General features: G+C 32.1%; 1 protein-coding gene across 1 annotated transcript; it reads left to right on the forward strand.

Annotated features, from left to right (window-relative positions):
- The first annotated feature begins 10,555 nt into the window (after positions 1 to 10,555).
- Positions 10,556 to 20,531, forward strand: LOC124367553 (PRKR-interacting protein 1 homolog). The gene is made up of 3 exons (XM_046824484.1): positions 10,556 to 10,787; positions 15,050 to 15,229; positions 19,872 to 20,531. The coding sequence occupies exons 1-3, from the start codon at positions 10,680 to 10,682 to the stop codon at positions 20,283 to 20,285; spliced, it is 702 nt and encodes a 233-aa protein (XP_046680440.1). The 5' UTR covers positions 10,556 to 10,679; the 3' UTR covers positions 20,286 to 20,531.
- The last annotated feature ends 342 nt before the right edge of the window (positions 20,532 to 20,873 follow it).

The following is a 20,873-nucleotide window of genomic DNA, read 5'->3' on the forward strand; positions in this document are numbered from 1 at the left end:
TTACATATTCGAGTGGTTTATTTACAGGTTACTCAAATCAGTTAAAAAATAGAAACGAATCCTAATAGTTGTAGAACATGTCTGAAATATCTGTTGGAATTAAAGTGTGAAAGAGTCTTTGATAGTCCCTGAGAAAGGTAGTTGGAATAGAAAGAGTAGCCTACGGGGTTACATGTATTTTCTTTACCTGAGTGAATGTGTATATCATTATAATGATAATTACGCCACGCCTAAAATGATCATTGTTAAACTGTGTACTGCAATAATATATTATTAGTGTCTTGCGGAACATAGGTACTTTTCTGTTGTTCTATGTAAGACGTCGTATGTACTCCCTGAGTTCATAAAATTCAAGGCACTTTCTATTTTGTGTGCAGAAGGACCATCCACCTTCTGACCACTTGACTGTGAACAATGTTTACGCCAGCGACTCTATAATTCAGACTAATATAGATATTCTGTTTCAATAATTTCCATATATCTTAGCTGCTCTAGATAATGTCATACTTTAATCCTGCCTCATAGCTCTGGAGTCCTCCAAGATAGCTTCAAATCGATATGGCCTTCCACCAATCAAAGGTCACTGTACACTCGAATTTTCTACTTCGTGTTGTTTTATTTTTTTAGCCATCATTAAGCTCCAGTTTTTCCTTACAATTTTCACTTTTGAGTCGAAACTTTGAAAATTCGCCCAGTATAGTCTATAGCTACCTAACTACATCTCTGGCACAACATAATGTTGATATCATCTAATAAAAGTCGCTTTACTAAATAAATGTAACTTCTGAAGTTTATTTCATAGATACTCACAGTTTTCGTGAGCTCTGTACTTGATTTTAAAATCACGACCAAGTGAGCATTATAAATGACTACCATCAATAAAAGAATAATTGCTTTCATAGTTTCGTTGGAAACAGGCTCAGGCCTGAAATTTCTAATGAAGTAGTACAAAAAGATAGTGGCGTGAGAGAACGCAGACAACATGGCGGCTAGAAGCTGGCTACTGTAGAAGGTATTAGCCTGATGTACAGCAAGGCACAGTTGCCAGTAGAGGTCTGTCAGAAACTTGAAATGTTGGACAGATGAAGAACATCCTGCAATAAACCAAACATGTATTAGTTGGTGTTCATAATATACTAAGCAATTCTTATTTATAGTACAGAGGAATTCTCATCAAAAAGTTGCTAAACACACTAATTAGAAATGATATTTTCTATGTAAAACATACACACATATAAATGAGTGTTTGTCTGTATGCCCTTTATATAATCGTAAACTATTCTACCGATCATTATGAAAATGTATATGTAAATGTACTTTTACACGGAGAAGGTTTATATGCCATGCCCATTGATGTAACTCGCCACCAGGCGGTACTGCAAAAGATAAACTTTTTCAATGTGCGTGCAGATTATAAACTGCAATTACGAGACAGTTACATATATTACATAGCCAAACATTATTTGAAGGCACTATGTTATAATGTATATTAATTTTTTCCTTAAAATAAACGTCAGTTTTAACTTAAAGCTTGAATGTTAGACCACTTTATAATAAAGTATATGCACATGTACAGCGGCTATAAACATACACTTGTAACACATTTTCTTGATCGTGGTAACAAGGCAAACTCTACATTGGCTTGTAAATATACTTCACTTGAATCAGAAGCGCTTATACACGGGCAAATCCGTGGGAAACAGCTACTATCTTATACAATAAAAAAGTCTAGATCTTGGTAATTATTTCTGACTTCCTGTAATCTAGCTATTCCTGCTTCAGAATGTATTACATTCTGAGGGTGTATTACATTGCCTTCCTGAATTACCAGACATCTGCATTAAAATCTTGGATGGACATTAATCTTGGAGCCAGCACATTTATTGATTTTGACAGTGGATGCTGGATTTAAACAGATTTATGATTCCACAGTTGTAGGATACTCTACGAAAAATATACTACTGCGAACAAAATTGTCTTAAAACAATTTTGGTTACATCAACGACATAACCTTTCATCTCTTATTGTTGCCATTGATCAACTGGTTTTTATATTATTTGCATTACAATGAAGTTAATCAATTATGGACTGCATAGTGTTCAGCACCACAAGTTAATTGGCACAATGTTTATATAAATTCAGTAACTTTTCGTGATGTTTAAAATTAAATTATTTATATTTGTAAGAACATCAAACAAATTACCTGCATCCAGTTTGGTCTTGCTGATAATTTTTCGACCAATTTCACTCCTGCTATTAGTAATCTCTTTCTCGATCTTATCATTGATAACCTTGAACCTCTGCGTGATGACCGTGCAGAGATGGGTGAAGTGTAGGAGTATCGCAGCTTGAGAACAGTGCAAAGTCAGTGATGGGATGTATATTGCAAAATTGTTGTATTCACTCATGAAGAATATTGTGCAGAGAACTATAAATATTGTCGTTAACAGAACCGTAAAGATCACCCTGCGTCTAATCTTTTGGTCCTTTGTCTTCACCCGAAGAGCATAGTCGTACTTTTGCAAGGTGTTTAGGCATTTCAGAAATCTCGGATAGTTTCTAGCAGAGTTTACTAATGAAACGATTGCCATTATATTGAGTGTGATTACATCAAGGAAAACCACGCATGTGGAAGTGTCACTTCTCATTCGAATAAACTCTCCCGCTTGTTTACCTGTATGATCTATATACAGAGCAATGAATGACATTGACATTTGAAATACCAACAAGATAAAGCCCCAAGTAAATGCAGTTAGAGAAAATTCGAGGTTTTTGTGTATTTTAGAATAACCCACATACTTCAAAGGCAATGACCCAAATACAACACTGAATATAAGAATTTCCTTCGGCAAAAACTTCATTTCGTCTCCAACAAGTTGTCTCAGAGCAAACGGACTTGGAAAGGAAACAACGTTTATGGCAGCATTTATTTGTTAGTTCAATACATTCAATACCCGGGCTGACTTTTTCAATAATGCATATGTTCCTACACGTGAGCCTAGTCAACGTTTATGAGTACTAGAGATAATGTTACTGTACTTGTGTACACAGTTATCTGCCATGCATAGCAAATCTATATGCAGTAATCTCAAATACGAAAACAAGTTTGTTTTTGTGTTCGCTATATGAGTTACCAGGATATTATATATGGTTGAGCGTTTAATTAGTAATAAATTTTAATTTATCTATCTAGCGAAATATAGGGATTACAATAATCACAAACTACATTTTCAATTAAAAGTTCAAGTTTTATTTTTCAAACAAATATAATATAAGTTAAAAAAAACATCTTCATTTACATTACAAATAATTGAATTTAAATCGTAAAACGTAAATAAATACTTCCCTTGTAAAGTATATTATTAAAATTATATAAACGAAAACCTTATCAGTAACCATAGAACTCAGATTCAAAATAAAATTATATGTTCGTAATAACATGTATTTTTAATATAAGGTTCACACAATGTTTTGTCATTTTGCTATAAACCTTTCTTAAACTTAATTAACTCATGTCAACGGCATAAACCAAATCGAATATTTCTGAACATTTTCAAAAACTAATAGATTTTTGGTATATATGCACAACAAATTCAGTTATTGGCAGAGCGTAAGTAAAGTTTCTCTTTAAACGTTTTCTTACACAGAAAACCTACTACAAATATTCATTAATTCACTTTATCTAGAATATAATTCGGCAATACAGAAACTTTCCGTTATCAGTTTTACATTTCAAAGCTAGTTTTCACCCATTAGATTTGAACGGGTTTAGGTGAGTCGTCCTTGAAACCCGATCTTTACAAACGATTACCTATTTACGTGTTTGGAACTGTACCAGAATCACTAGATATGTCGCCATTGAACTCGCCATCTGAAAATAAACAATCGTCATATCAGTTGTCTCATGGAACTACACCTGAATCAATAAATATGCTGACTATAAACTCGCTACCTGAAAAGAAATAATCTTCTGATGTTACCTCATGGTACTATTTCTGAATCACTTTGATATGTCATCAATAAACTCGCCATCCGAACATCTCATGAAACAATACAACGAAATATGTTGAAACTAAAATCTTCTTTGGAAATAAACGATCGTGTAATTTTTTTTCCTGGGCTGTACTAGAAATACTAGATAGGTTATTACCAAACAGACTTCTGGTCAACTAACACTTTACTGGTTACCAGGCATTGTACGAAAGCTTAGTGTATTCAGTGTAATGGGTATCTGGTATTATTGGTACGTTGAATAAGTATGTTAATTTAATATTAGAAAGATCTGGTAGATTGTTTTGAGGTTTATGTAGGGTTATTGAGATTGTAAACTGATGCGGCTTCATATAATACTTACGGAGAGTACAATTGGCTCGTGAGGCTCAAGCTTTTACCAATAGACAGCCTATTGATTAAGGAAGAAAACTTACCGAAATCAAAATGTCGTTTCCGAACTGGAAAAGACCCAGAGCAGAAAAGTTTGTGTTCTGATGAAGCAACTTGAGCAAGAAAGTTTCCAGCTGGAATAAAGAAGACATGAGTTTTTAACTGCCATAGATGTAAAAACAGATTTTCAGCATTTAAATTGAAGAACCAAAGCTACCATAAAAGATCAAGTTTAAATCTATAATATAATAATTAAAACTTAGATGATTTCATAGATACGTTAAGAAAGATTTAGAATTTAAATTATTTTGTAATTATATTTTTATGCACATACATAGTAATATTCTACTCATACAAACTGTTTAAATAAAATACTTTGGTTGATACTTTTGTAATACATGATAATGATACTTACGTGATCAATAACTTGTAAGTTTAGTTTTTGATTGATTAACTTACACACCGTTGGAGCAGTAGCATTGGCCTGAAAGCACGGAAATGTTAGTTTCAATTTAAACCCCATTATTTAGTATTAAAAAGTACGTTTCTATACTAGTATGGGCCGGTACTTTGTAAAACAAATTATGAAAGCGAATTTGAATTTATTTTACTAAATATTTAGATTATGTTATGCTTATAAATACGTGGTGATGATAGGCGTGCAAGGTAGGTATCAATCATTATTTTGGCGTTGAAATCCAGAGAGTCTTACTCATGTCTGTTATTTGGTTTGGAGAGTAATTTACAACCCAATCTAGTATTGGTTCTAACATAACCACTTTTTTCGGCCTATTCATAACTTAACAAATAAGTGTTAAGGGAAAATGAATTATTTATTACATTCGAGCATACGTAAAACAAGGTAACTTACTGAATTAGCTACAGACGCACTAGACCGCGCCATGAAAACCAAGCAAGATATCTGAAGGATGACCCACGTTCCAAGGGTGACCACCTGATTAAGAGGGGGTGGCCCTGTAGTTGACGCCACGACACTGATGAAGTAGTAGAAGTGAACAGTGACGTGGATCATCAGGGACAGAGTGATCATAAACAGCTGACTGCAGAAGAACGTGTTGGCGTGGTTCACAGCCCCACACAGTAACCAGTAGAGATCGGTCAGAGTCTCCAGCTTTGATATAGAAAGTGGATCTCCTGAAAGAGGACCACTATGAACATTTGACTTCCGAAGTTAGAGCCCCAAATGCATCTTAATACAAAATATATTGCCCATTGCTAAATATCATGTAATTCATATTCGCTAATTGTCGGAAAATTAAAAACACAAATACTGAGCTCGTATTTAATTTTTATCACAGAAATGACACTTTTACAAAAGATTGTCGTTGCCAACGATGACAAGTGTGCAAGCTCCTATTAGTCTTACAAATAATCTATTCTCTTAGCCTTTATCTAAAACTATTCTAAAAAAAATACCCGTAGTGTTTTCAACCCTGGGTAAAGATTTCTCGAATCCATCCAGTACCATTTGAGCCAGACTTTGGTTTTTCACTTCCTTTGCAATTTTGTCTGTAATGATCTGGAAACGTTCAGAGAAGCAGTGGCACACATGGGTGAACTGCAGGAATAGAGCAGCCTGTGCATGATAGGTTGTCATTGCCGGAACATACAAGATCGTTTGAACACTACTGTTGAAGTAAACAGCTGTCAGAGCTTCAATTACAGTGAGTAATATACCAATAGAGATAACTCTTAATTTGACATGGGATTTATAGAGACTTCCTTGGAGTCCTTTATCAACCCTCTGCAAGATATTGGATACTTCTATAATATTCTTACGGTTTCTAACCGAACTGACAAAGATTACTATCGAAGTGGCACTCAAACCTAAGATATCCAAGGTGATTGTAAGAACAGATGTGCTATTGTACATGCGAATAGGATGGCCTTCTTGTTTACCCAAATAGTCCAAAGTTATTCCAACATATGACACGACATTTTGGAATGTGACGAGAGTTAAACCCCACAAGAAAAATCCAAAAGAGAAATCCATTCTTATGTTACGTTTTTTTGTCACGGTATATTTCAACGACAAATAACCGAACAATTGGCTGAATACAAGAATAGGCCTGGGTAGAGCTTCCATTGTTAAACAGTGTCATATGATACAAGACAGTGGAAATAATGTACTGAGGGTCCATTTTTCTGGAACATTTCCACCAAACAAGTCAATTATTAAACAACTAATAATGAGCTTGTTATTCTTTCAAAGACATCTACTTCTTGCACACTACTAAAGACAAGAAAGACTTTGTTTTCTTATTCCACAGTAGAAAACAAAGGTGAGATCCGATCTATGTAAGTGTACTCTGTTAAAGAAACAAATCGATTATTGATCTGTTATGGTGTCTTGTTGTCACATACAAAATTACGGAGGACCCTTCCAACGAATCCAAACTACATAATATTTTACAAAAACTCCAAAATAGTTTATCATTATGAAGTGGATAAAATAAAGGTAAAGGTTTGCAAGTAAATGCAAACTCTATTTAGTGATAATTACTCTTAAATTGATGTAAACGCCAAGGAATATTATAATTATTATCTACCTTAAAGTGGTTACACCTTGCAGTTTCACACAGTAGTTACGTGTAGAAAACTTTGGTTGCTCCACCGTGCTTAAAGGTCATGTCTAAAATATCGCAGTGCACTTTATGAGACAATGAGAATACATCTTCACCTAAATTACATTATACTTTGTATTCTAGTCTAAATGTCTCTGATGTCGAAACAATGTAACGAGTTCTTTTTGAGGTTCTTCTCTCTCCGACCTTTTTCGGACCTCTTCAGACGAACATGGCTCCTCATAAAACTAAATGTAATATTAATTATGTTATCATTCCATGTTCTCTTAGCTAATTACTCTCGATCGTTGTATGAGGTTTTTGTCTTCTTTGGGTGGACTGTTTAGAATAAATTAACATGTTTTATTTATGTCTAGCTTTTTATTAATCATACATGATCCACAACAATATTGAACAATTCCAGACTCTGGTATTCAAGTCTATGACAGCGTCAGATTTGAGACGGTGCACTTAGAGGAAGATGAACTGGAGCTAAACTCAATACTCACATTGAATTAACCTTTCCCTTCTTAACTACACCATTGTACTGTAGAATGGCTTTAACATTAGAACTAATTAATAAAGAACCTTGCACTGAAATTGGCTGAGCTGCGGCAAATTGTTGTCAAATAAAGCTAATGTTGCTTTGATTGTTCTTGAAGAAATACAAACCCTTTGATCATAAACACGGTTGAGTTCCATCTTGTTAAAACATCTCGTGCCATCTTTTCGAGTTATTTCTGGGCCATTGTTTTGTTTACCAACTTTAAACTTTTCAATGAGAATCAGCAAGCAAACTTTGCCGGAATCCAACTTTTGGAAAAACTTTTGTCTACCTGGCAAAACGTTGCTTTTGTAGACACTAGAAAGCCTTCAAATTCTACAATACTAAAAGTTTGGAAATTTCTACTACTCTAATACTCGTAGTAGAGGAGTGGGAACCATTTAACCGAATCATTGAGGATCACTCCTCACTGTTCAGTTAACGTCAGTGACTGTGCAAACTACTCCTAGCAGAGGAGCAGAAACCATTTCACCAAATCACCGTTTTGCAATCACAGTTCCAACAGTGATTTTCAAGTATCGGTGAAAATATCAGTGCTATGATTTTGGTCTTAACATTAAGCTCAATGATAAACATGAATTAATGTGAATAAAGGACGAAGACCAAAAGAAGTTCTCAGCTTCATACCTCATTACAACTAGCTGTCACGCGCGGGTATCACTACATGCGTTGGTATTTACAGATTTATCAGGGGGCACTTAGATATCTTATAAAAATGGCATACTAAACCTAAGTAAAATGTCAATTTTCACGTCCGAAACAGTTGATGGGAAAGTAGAGATGTGCAACAACGACAAAAGATGGCAGAGTTAAACTGTTGCGTACACAAATTGCAGTGTTGAATTGGATGTTGATATGTTGAGTAAACCAACCGGGTTTTGGACTACAACAGCAAAAAAGAAAAGTACAACCCAGAAACGGGTTTAGGAAGGGACAGTGAGCTGCGTGCCCCGAGCGCTATGTACCGTTTAGTAGGGAATGCCGCCCTAGTCGTATCAAAATTATAAAAAAACACTGAGTATATTGTGTGATTAAGGAAATCGGCGTAAGCTGATTTCGTTACATTAATCGATTTGTTGATATTAATACAATATTTGATAAAACGACAAATCTTTATACTTGCTAAACTAGTCACATACAGTGTGGCCCTCTAAGACCTTTTTGGCAAGAGTATTTATGCTTCTGCATAGTAGCTTAGAATGCGCCCTCAGGCGAGGAGAACTTGTAAAGAATGTATTCGATGAGAGCGAATCTTGAATTTAACCCCTATATTTGTCTCACACCTATTTCCACTTGTGATTACAATAATAAGAATCTATTTCATTTAATTTTCCAACAGTATAACACAAAACCAGAAGCATAATTCCTAAATATGAACTAAAGCTACCAGTATTCTAAAATGATTAATATATTTGATACCAAACATATTCCTAACCTGACTCAATAATAAACCAGAATATTTAACACTTAAGTGAATTTTATAACTTATAAACACTTTAATTGGAGTTAATACAGTTTCTCCTAACTTTAATGATTGCACGTTCATGGCATTTAAATACGTAATTAGTATTTTTATTCAATATGACAATTCAGATTAATTACAATGTTAATATAAAGACTTTAACGAGAGGATGAATCATAGGCGAGATCCAGGAATATCGTGATTTGTAAAAATTTACGTTAGCTGGCTGGTTTTCGAATCCCACGGCTGATCGATAGTTAGAGCAGCTTTGTCGTGAACTAGGAGTGGGAATCCCATTCACACAACTATGGATATTATTAGTCATATAATAAGATAATAATAAAGACATGTGTCTTTATCCTTTAAATTAACCGCCTGCACACATCTTGTTGTACTTAAAGTTTAGAGTACATAACAAGTGTTGCATATTATAATCTTGATTAAGATTTATTTATTTATTTATTTCCTTCCAACGGTCAAAAACCAATTTACATTTATTAACTTATAATAGATGATTAAAACATACTTAAACAAAAGGGCCAAACCAAACATGCAACTGGACTCTAAATCAGATCTAGGCATAATTAACGTATAAATAATGTAATAAGAAAGTATAAATTATATTAAAAATTAGTGAAAGTATATAATAAATTAGTGATAATATTAACTTAATACACTACTGTAAGGTGTGATACAATATGGAGAAATAAACAGACAAATAATAACAATGCAAATAAACTATACAATTATCAACAACAATAAAAGATAAACTTTAAATGAATAACAAGAGTAAAAAAATATTAACATTAATGACTGATAGTGGTAAATAAAAAACTGAAAAAAATACAAAATATTTAACTTAAATGCATATATAACTTAAATGCATGCACATTACTGTCTAAGACGTGACATATGAATAAATAAAGAGATAAATAATAACAGTGCAAATAAACTATATAAAGTAAACAACAATGGGGAAAATACTTTAAGTAAATAACAAGAGTAAAATATATATAGGTACCAACAGAGAAAAAAACTATAAAAACAACAAATACAAGCAATAAAATGTAAATATATAAACCAAGAGGCACAGTCGTAATTATAAATGTGTAACAAAAAACAAAAACAACATTCAGCCGATGTACTCTTTTTCATAATTACGGTGCGTCCTAAAATATAATATCGTAATTGTGCCCAAAACAAACCATTTATAAAAGAGAACCTGAATAGTTTTGTTTTAATATTCTACACGTAAGCAAATTATAATCGATATTTTATAAAGATTTTTGTAATAATCGTGATTTTGGCAAAGATCTTGTCTTCAACAAAGTAATTTGGAGTTACATAGGTGTAATACAAAAATATAACCCAATAACTCTGATCTCTCTATGAGTCCTAATAACTATCGTTATCTTTAGACTCACCGTATCAATACTTAAGCGTTCACTGGTTTTTTGTTGCGAACTTAACTATTCTGTATTTATTTGGTTCACAAAATATACAACGTGTCGTAACGAGCTTCATTAGGGGTTATATAAAGCTTACTGTTGGCAACATTGGTATTTGTGTCAGCCATCAGCCGGCTAAGCTAATTATGTTATTGCTAGGTTAGGTAAGACAAAGTTATTTTTGTTTATTTGTGAATCTATAATTACTTGTGAATATTTGAATATAGTTGCAACTAATGATGGGAAACGAAACGAAGAGTAGTGATGAGGAACCAAAACCCACAGTAGCAAAGAACGCAGTGGAACTTCAAAGGTTTAAACTGGAGAAATTAATGAAAAATCCTGTAAGTATTGTTTATTTTATACCTTTGTGGTGAATTATATTGGTTATTTTATGATGATGGAATAGCAATTTATTGGGGATAAATATGAAATTAAGGTCAGAGTAGCAAAATACGTCTTTCATAACCCTAGCCTATAAATCTGAATCTAGGCCTCTGATCCTCCTGAACTGAACAGGCTATAAGGTTTCAAGAGATGGGAATGAAAAGTAACATAGTTTTACAATATTAACCCTTACGACTTGAAGACCTAATTGATCAGACGTTAACGAAAAAAGTCATGAAATAATGGAAAATAAACTGACACATTCGAGTACCAAAAGGACAGAATGGAATGTAACAAAAGTCTTACTGATCAATCCATTAAAGTAACTTCATCACATGTATTAATAATAATATATTACTGTTTAAAATAACTGTATTCGGTTTATTTACAAATTTGTTTTTTCTACGATTTTAAAATTGCTATCACAGTTACTAGGCTATAAGACAAATGTAAATATGTTCACTTTTGCGTTCAGTAAAACCCCTTAGGGTGATATGCACTAGCATTGAACTCTATGTTGTATATATAGAGATGTAGCTTCATGCACAATAAGTCTATAGGTCAATTCGTTCTCAAGATAGGCTATTGTGTGACCAGACAGACAGAAATGAAAGTTTTCGAACCCTTCTAGTGATAAGCTTTGTTAATGCTCATAGTTAACTAAGTAACTAAAGTTGGCTTATATTTATAATAAATACTTCAAGTATTTTAATGAAAGCTTTAGTTTCAATATTAGAAATTAGTAACTAAGATGTGTGAACAGAGGTTGAACAAAGTAAGTATAGGACTAATAAATATAATTTGTATACATATGTAGCTGTTTTTTCAGTTTTTTTTTATTAAACCGTAGACAAAGCTTTTGGGCTCTCCTCTAAATAAACAGTATGCATTGTTCATTTCTAAAGAATTTTTCCGAACTTTTCAGGTTACAGGATGTTATATATTTATTTAATTGTATTTCCTAATCTTTTAACCTAAGTGCTAAGTATCAATTAATTGTAGTTCCTTTTAATTTAAATAATTTAATTTAATTTAAATTTTAATAAATTAAAATTCAAAGTACCTGAGTATTTATGAAAATTGACTATTTGCAAACCTGGGCATTTTAATTTTCTAATAAGATGTAACCACTTTATAAATAACAAATATTTCTGGTAGATACAAATAATTTTTTAAAGATTTTTTTGTCTTTTTTTATAGTAACCAACAAATATGTCATATACATAATGAACTTTAAATTTATGTTAATCAATAGCCAATCTATAAAGCTACAAAATAAAAAAGGAAACCAATCAATTTACGTAAAAACTTGAGGCATTTTAGAGCGAAACGTAAAGCAATGTAAAAATGTACAAATTGGCCTTTGCGGTTTTGGGTATTACTGGCCTCTTAAGTTTTGGTGGTCACAGATCAAACAATGGTCTATAACCATTTTTAACCCTTTTACCGCCGCAAGCCAATCTATTCGGCTATCTGATTTTATATGAATGTGCTCAGGTTAGGATTCAGACTGAGAAATGCTGCAGGCCAATTAGGTAATATTTATTGTACTACGCGGTTACGTTTTACAAATAAACGTAAAATTTAGGTTAGGTAAAAACTATTCTAAATGTTGCTTTGTGTAAAATGACTAAATTAATATAGGCCCACCTAAGAGTGATATAATTAAAAAACAAAAGATATCAAGTAGGTTGTGCTATGCTAGTTGTATGCATAAATCAACTGTACAAATAGAATTAAAAAATATTATTTACTTTTTCATTTCTTTCTTTTAAGTATGTAACCTGAAACTATGTTTATGTTCATTTAAGATTATTGAAATGACAATAACACATTTACACTATAATTTCAAAAGTTCATATAAATATTAACCTTTCAGGGTTACATTTAGGTAAGTCATTATATAAACTGCGTTTTTAATAGTAGATCTAATTTTGAACACTAGAATATGAAGGATGTACAAGACAAAGAGACTAATGAATATTTTAGAGGAGACAAGTTTTTAAGTTAAAATTTTCTCTTTTCTAAGCATATTTATCTAATGAGAATTCAGCAACAGTTTTAATATCAAATATTCAAAAATATAGAAGATAAATAAATAAAGAACAAAATAATTGTATGATTGACAAAAATTATTATTTGTAAAACATAGGTAATTTCTTACTGTTGGAAAACAATACCACCATTTGAGGTTTTTTATTTTTACATGAAGGGTCCATGGAAAAAGACTCATTGCATTTTTTAAATAATTTAGAGTTATTGAGGTATTGTTAGCTGTCAGCGTAGTAGTATAAGTGTGTCTTATTGGCATTGTGAATAATAGAATAGGTGTGGATAAATATATAAAATATGTTTATCACAGGAAGAAGGAGGTCATTTCAAATATTACTTGAGGAAAAAGGGACTCATTGCATAAAATATGCTGATGGTGGTCAACTGATGGAGGAAATTTAAACTACACCTGCTTTTGTTTGTTAATTAAATTTGAGGTTATTTTCTTATTACACTATGTTATAACAAGCAGTCTACAGTTTTTAACTACGGTGAGGATATTTAATTTGGTAATTTTTAAAGAGTTTATTTAGTGAATTTGAGATGAAACTGTTGTTAGACATAATACGAAATAGAAGAAAAGTACTCATAATAGTAATATGTCAAAAAGTCTAAAAATGACAGTAAGGAAAGATAATCGTATGGAAGAATAAAATATGTCAATAAATAAATTAAGCTTAGGAGTCACTTAATTGGAATTTACTGATTATGCTGACTTAAATGTTTTGAAGTATAGTCAAAAGAAGCCAGTTATGAGTATTTATAGTTTTAAGTATGTGTTTTAAAACACTTGAAATATTGAAACAGGAAGTTAAAAGTATTGTCCCATATATCCTCATTCAAAGGGCAAGGCAGCCACTATGTTCTGCATGATTCTTCCAAATCTATTTGCCGAAATAGTTAAACGAGATGTACAGTTTGTCCAAAGAAAAATTTCCTAACTACAAGATATTGTATGAATCATATAGTAAAATATTTTGTGAATTTTTCAATATCTCCTTTTGGTATCCTCGACTGAATACCTGAAGTACTTGCAACCAAATTGTCATTAAAGTGAAGTCTTGTACATTTGCTGCTAAATATAAGGACTTATAGGACCTTATGATATTTTGCAGCCACTTTGTAACAACATTATTTTGAAAAGCAATCTCACAAATGAATAGAATTAACAGACAACAATTATTCTAGGATTTATTAAGGCATGTAAAATTCCTCTGGTATTGCAATACATCAAGTTTTTATCTGATTACTGATTCATATCTACCCCTATTTAATTTAACTCTGGGGAAAAGAGGGCTTATTGCTAGAAACAAGCCCCTTCTGAAGCCATGTACATACTTATGAATGTTATAAACTACAATTTTGGAACAAAGTAAATTAAAAATAAGTAATTAAAAGATACTGGATTGTAAACCTTGTATAATTAAAGAGTTCAGTATATTATTTTGTTGAAAGTTTTTCAAATACCTAGAGAATGAACGCCTTGAATCGACAGGAGTTGGCATGATGGATAGATAAGTATTTTATAGAATTTTTTATATACAGGTCATTTTATATAATGTTTTTAAAATCAACTGAAAGTACGTATTATCCTGGATTATTGAACTAACTGGTTTTATACACATATCGTAGCCATGGTGGGAAAGGTTGATTCAATGTGAAGGTTGAGTTTAACTCCATTTCACCTTTCGCTCAGTGCAGCTTCTGAAAATTGACACTGTTGTAGACTGACTCCTGAGTCTAAAGTCCACGTCCTTCTGAAGAAATTTTAAAAAGTCGGTGATGAAGACGTTCAAAACGAATTTTTTGCATCTTTTTGACACTTAGGCTACGAAGGAGCTCTTTCTGATTTACCTTGTAGCTATCCAGTATTTAAGTCTATGACAGTGTCAAATTCAGACACTGCACTAAGCAGAAGGTGAAATGGAGCTGAATTCAACCCTTCCCACCATAACTATGTTTTGTGTAGAAAACTCGGTTTCTCCGACGTTGTTTGTAATCATATCTTAAACATCGTAGTGCACATAATTGAGCATCTGATGAGGCAATGTTTCTATCTGTCACTTTCATTTCCGGATACCTAATAATAATAAAATACCAGCATCTGCCTTTCATGATTGTGTTTATATAAACACAATGAATTAACAAGGTGATTACTCTGTTACAGGATAAACCTGTGGTGATCCCTGACAGAGTTAAGGATAAGAAGATGCCCCATGTGCCAGAGTTTGTTCGCAACGTGATGGGGTCCAGTGCAGGAGCAGGGAGTGGGGAGTTCCATGTGTACAGACATCTGCGGCGCAAGGAGTACGCCAGGCAAAAGTTTATCCAGGAAAAAAGTGAAAAGGTATTACAATCCCTGTTTTGTTGTTTTATTATTATACAATAAAATTCCATTAATCCGGCATCCTATAGTTTGACATGTTTGGTAATCCAGAAAAGTAACATTTTCTTGAACAATTCAAAACATCAACCATTAAATACGCAATTATGTTTTTTTCCGTTTGTGGTGGACACAGAGTTTAGGCGGGCATGGAAAAGAGGCTAGGCATCATATTCAGCCGGCTTTGGGTGATATCGATTCACATGACTAACCATAGCCGTCAGCTGTCAGCCTGTGTAACCAGTTGTACTTTCGTATCAATTCAATTGAATCTAGTAATGGTAGGTCCAATTTCATAGTTAATGTGCTCAGCACAGGTTTGTGATGGAAGAACAACTCCAAACGACTGACATCTCACCACTGCCTTCTAAGATAGGCTAGCAGTTTCTAGAAAGGCTGGCAGTGACTGTACAGTACGGGACTGTGATGAATCGGGATGAACGCGCCCTCGACCTTAACCAGGTTCTGCCCAATTGTTATGATGCGTAGACTGTGTAGTAAATAGACCATTGAAAAACAATGGTTCTTATAGATCTATTACTGAAACATAACAAGGACTAATTGAATGTTATATTTGAATAATACAAACATGTTTTACTGTGATTGTTTCTTTATTTGTTATGTCTATATTATTTCACTGATATTTATCCAATAATCCGGCATATTTTTTAATTCAGCATGCCTCAAGTCTTGACCGTGCCGGATTAATGGAAGTTTACTGAACAAATTTCTAAAATATTCAGTATCGAGTTTAATGTTATGATGGTATTGGAATGAAAATATTGTAGAATACTTAGTTGAAATCTGATTTTCCTGTTTGCTATGAAGATCTGCATCTAATATTTAATAATATATTTACTAAATTATTTGTATTCCCTAAAGAATTTAGTAAAAGTATTAATTCAGCTGAAGTGTGATAACTTTTGGAAACATATTTAATATTTAATGTCATATATAAGTGGTATGGTTTTTAGTATCCAATAATTGGCAGCAACTATTTTCATAAACAATAATTTAGAACATTGAATAGACCAACAGTGGCCTTGGACTCTGCAACTGATTAATTCATAGAGTCCAAACTATCGCAAAAACTTGATCTGCTAGAATGAGATTCCCCGTTGTATAAAGAGTGGCCTTTTTTAAATATGTTATTCCACTTTATCTGTGTGTAACATCCTCTCTCCAAAGGCCTGGTGAAATTTATGATGTTTCATGGGGTAATTTAATGTACCGTATGGGACAAAACAACCATCCAGTTTTAATATATAACTGTACAGCACAGCACCAAATTGACATGACATCTCGGTATGCATCCATATTAGTGCAGTCATTGAAGCGAAAAATACGGTCTTACCTCCTAATTTTTTTACTGTGAACCGATTTGCATGAAATTTTGGAATTGCTCATCTTACCCTTAACTTCAAAAGTGAAAATGATCTGAACTCCGCCTATTATTTTTAAGGGGTCATGGAAAAATGACATTGAGCCATTTTATCACTATAAAACATGTCTAACAGTAAGTGGTGAAATTGTAAAGTGTTTTCTAACACAATTACCTCATATTAAAATCATTTTCAACCCCTTGAAAATCTTACAACCCTTGCAAACAACCCCTAAATTGAAAGAATCACAAAAAATACTTTGGTATGACATAAAAAGATGTAAGTATAGATTAAGTAATTTTTTATAATCTCTATAATAATTATCAAATTTTTAACCCCCTTTCAACCCTTAAAAGCTACCCCTTGATAAAAAAATTGTTAAAAATATTTTTTTGATAAAATGAAAAGGATTTAAATATTATTCCACACTCTCGAAAATGATTTTCATATTCTTAAGGTTTTCTACCCTTAAAATTACCCCTAAATTAAATCAGTAAATATATATGATTAATATTTAAAAATAATTTAATTTAGAGTAAAAAATTGCCATTTATTGAATAAAATATTTACAAATTATATAAAATTCACTCAAATGTGTTATATACATATAAGAACGTTGGTATGTATTCATGCCTACGTTTCCAAAATATATGAGCCATATTATAAGTATATATATATATACATTACAATAGTTTTGGGTCTCTATTATACTGCGTACTTTCACACTGCTTCAAATATTCACACTGCGAAATTTTCAGTTACTAAGTAGAAAAAAATATGATAAGTTTTTGGACCATAACTCCTTCAATTTTCATGCTATCACAATTTATAAAAAACCAATGTAAATATAATTAGGAGAGCTACAACATCCTTCATTGCAATATATAGTAAAAACCTTTTTCTCAAACGGTGAAGGGTTAAAGGGCTTAAGAGAGGCTGTGATTGCGCTGCCACGCGCTCTGTAAACAATCATATCTCCGTCAATTTTTGTTTGACAGAAAAAACAAAAAAACAAATTGTTTGTCAGAAAAATACCTAAATTTTTTATTCCTACACTTATACGTATCTGTCGTCATTTTTGAGATATTATGAAAAAAGGTGGTTTTTTAAAAATTTGAAATTTTTGTTAATTGTGACTTTTGAAAAATATGTGTCCTGAAGTAGCCAAACTGATACAATCTATCAAACTCTTCATAATAAAGTTAATTCTAGGCGGAATACGAATTATTTTAATTTTGGTAGAAATGGCATTTATGAAACCCATTGATTTCAAAGAAAAAACATTAGATGCTCCTCTTATTTGCAATACAGCTCACTTATTTTACGTTCAAAAGACTTTTAATAGTGCTCATTTTAAAGCTTATTTCAAGCACTACAAAACCCTTTTTTATTAGAATGCCTAAAATGCATCTGCTCGCCGCTAGATGGCATTGACCACATCAATTAAATTTCAGACAAAATAAAAAACGGCTTTGACCTTTAATATCTAGCTTAATATTGCACTTAGAATACTTTATAAAAAACCAAATTGTTCATTTTGTTACCTGCTACAATTTTGTTCTTTATACAATTTTCGATAAAACGTTTATTTTTGGAGATATTTGCAAAAAACTGATGAAAAACGTGAAAAAAATTGTGAATTTTCAATTGCCAATAACTTGAAAAGTATTGGATTTTTCGAAAAACTTTATAGATGATGTTTTGCTTAAAATTAGGCCTTCTATCGATATCCGAGGTTATTTTGAAACAAAAAAAATTCACCCCCGAGAAGGGGTGGCAACCACCCCCAGGGTGGTTGCGGAGGTCAAATCATTTTCACTTTTGAAGTTAAGGGTAAGATGAACCTAATTCCAAAATGATATGCAATTCGGTTCACAGTAAAAAAATTCGGAGCAATAATGCTTCAATGACTGCACTATATTAGAACTGACTGCATCGATATGCCGCCATATAAATGTATTACCACAGCAGCTAACTGACATGTCATCCCAGTGTGTATGGGGATTAGAGCTGACGACATTGATACACTAGCCTTTAATACACTATCACAGCAGTCAACTGACACGATATTCCATTTTGCATGTGCATCAGAGCTGACTGCAGTGGTATGCCACCTTGTAAATGCACTACCAAAGCAGCTAACTGACATTACATCCCATTGTACATATGCATCAGAGTTGACTGCATTTATATATTATCACCTTGTAAGATTTATGTAATAAATTTGAATATACATATTAATTTAATATCTATAATTATTTTATTCAAGTAAAAAATCTTGTTTCTCAATTTCTCTGCTGGGTATCAGCTGACACCATGAAAACTAATGTATAGTTTCTTAGTGTTCTTGTTGTGTTGTTGTGTGGATTTGTGATTTCATATCACTAGGGCATGTGATAAGGAAAGGTAGAACCTATGTGTAGGTAAAGTAAAGAGGATGGTAACCCATTCCAATTCTCAGGTCACAGGTTGAAATTAAAACAAAATTTATATTAACTTTACTTGGTAGACTGTATTATTATAAACATATTTTTAAGAACATTAATATAGTATGTTAGAAACGGTTTTGATGTTAGAAATATACTATGCCAAGCAATGTCTTATCAGATTAAAGGGAGCTTAGTCAAAAAATGAATATATTGCCTGTAGATTGCTAATGTTTTAATATTTTCATAGGACGTGCCATAGCATTATTGTCTTGATAACATTTTTTTGTAGTTTGATAAACACTGTACCTTTTTAATATGAAATAGTAAATATAATTAATTGATTTATCACTAGTTAAATTATTTTAGGTTTTTTATTAAAAAACTAATCAAGATTTTGTTATATCTACTATTTTCTTTATTGCATACCAATTAGACAAGAACATTTTATATTAAGCCTACTACTAATGAAGTTCTGTATAGGCCTAAACTGCCAGTATTTCTAAGGATTTAAATGGGTAGAAAACATATAATTATGAGAAAAGTTATGATTTTTTTCGCCATTGGTTGCAAACGGTATGAGACAGATAATATTTGTGATAATATTAAAAATAATTTAAACATGTTGGTCTTTAAAGAGTTGAATTGAGGTTAATGTTGACTATTTTCAGGAGGTAAACTTGATCATGTATCAAATAACTCTTGCAAGTTATAATTATTAATGTTAATTTGATTCTTTCTGGTAGTCAATCTGTCCTTTACTTAAAGCATTTTCTTAAAATGTTTTTTCTTTTGCAGCAACTTCTAGAAGAGGCATACCATCAGAAATTACTGGACAACAAGCAAGCTGCGGAAGAAAAGACTGCAAAAAAGAGAGCAAAAAGGTTAAAAAAGAAAGCAAATAGAAAAAAGATTAAGTCCGGAGACAATAATAAAAAACAAACTAGTCAGGTGGAGGAACAAAGCAGTTCTGAGAGTGAAAATGAAAGAACTGATGAAGAGGAGGACAATTCCAACACAAATGAGAAGTTACGACTTCAAGAAAATAGAACAGAAGTAGAAGTGGACAGTGTCATTATTTCTAAAAGTAATAACAGTTCTGCAAAGAAACACTCGTTGGGAGACAAGGAAAGTAAAGACAGTAAAAGTGAACCTACAAGTTTTACTTGTAAAGAATTATTAGATGATGATAGTAAAGATGTCAATTCATAATACAGTTGAATAACGTAAATGATTTCTTGTAATTTAATTTGTATGTAACCCTTTTAATGCCAACACCTGACAAATCAGAATATGGATGGCCAAAGTGTACCAATATTCAATCATTTGGACGTTTTGTACAAAATAAATAAAAATATTTCAAGTATTAAGATAAACATAGTAGGTTTTTTTATCGTATTACAATGATCTTTCCAATAATTACTGTACATAATTAGTTAATAAAACAACTTAAATAGCCACAGACTCTTCATTACCCACAAAGTTTGGATAAGCAATGTTTGCTTATAAACTCCAAAATTGACAATAGTAGACACAAAATAACCAATATTGGTTGACAGTTTATTCTACTATTTTGTCCGATCACTTTTCATAAATTACAATGATATCACATTTACTTTTCAAACAAAGAAGAATAATTGAATACTCTCCAGGTTAATACAATATTGGATTTGTATTTTCCTTCGTGATAATTAAGCTATCAATTTAAAATTTTGTGACTTGTACAGAATATAATGAGGGATTCTATGATGTGATCAATGACCAAAGTTTTTTCTTTTGTGTATACAAAATCAGATTCAA

Source organism: Homalodisca vitripennis, chromosome 8, assembly GCF_021130785.1.
Source record: "Homalodisca vitripennis isolate AUS2020 chromosome 8, UT_GWSS_2.1, whole genome shotgun sequence".
Lineage (NCBI taxonomy): Eukaryota > Metazoa > Arthropoda > Insecta > Hemiptera > Cicadellidae > Homalodisca > Homalodisca vitripennis.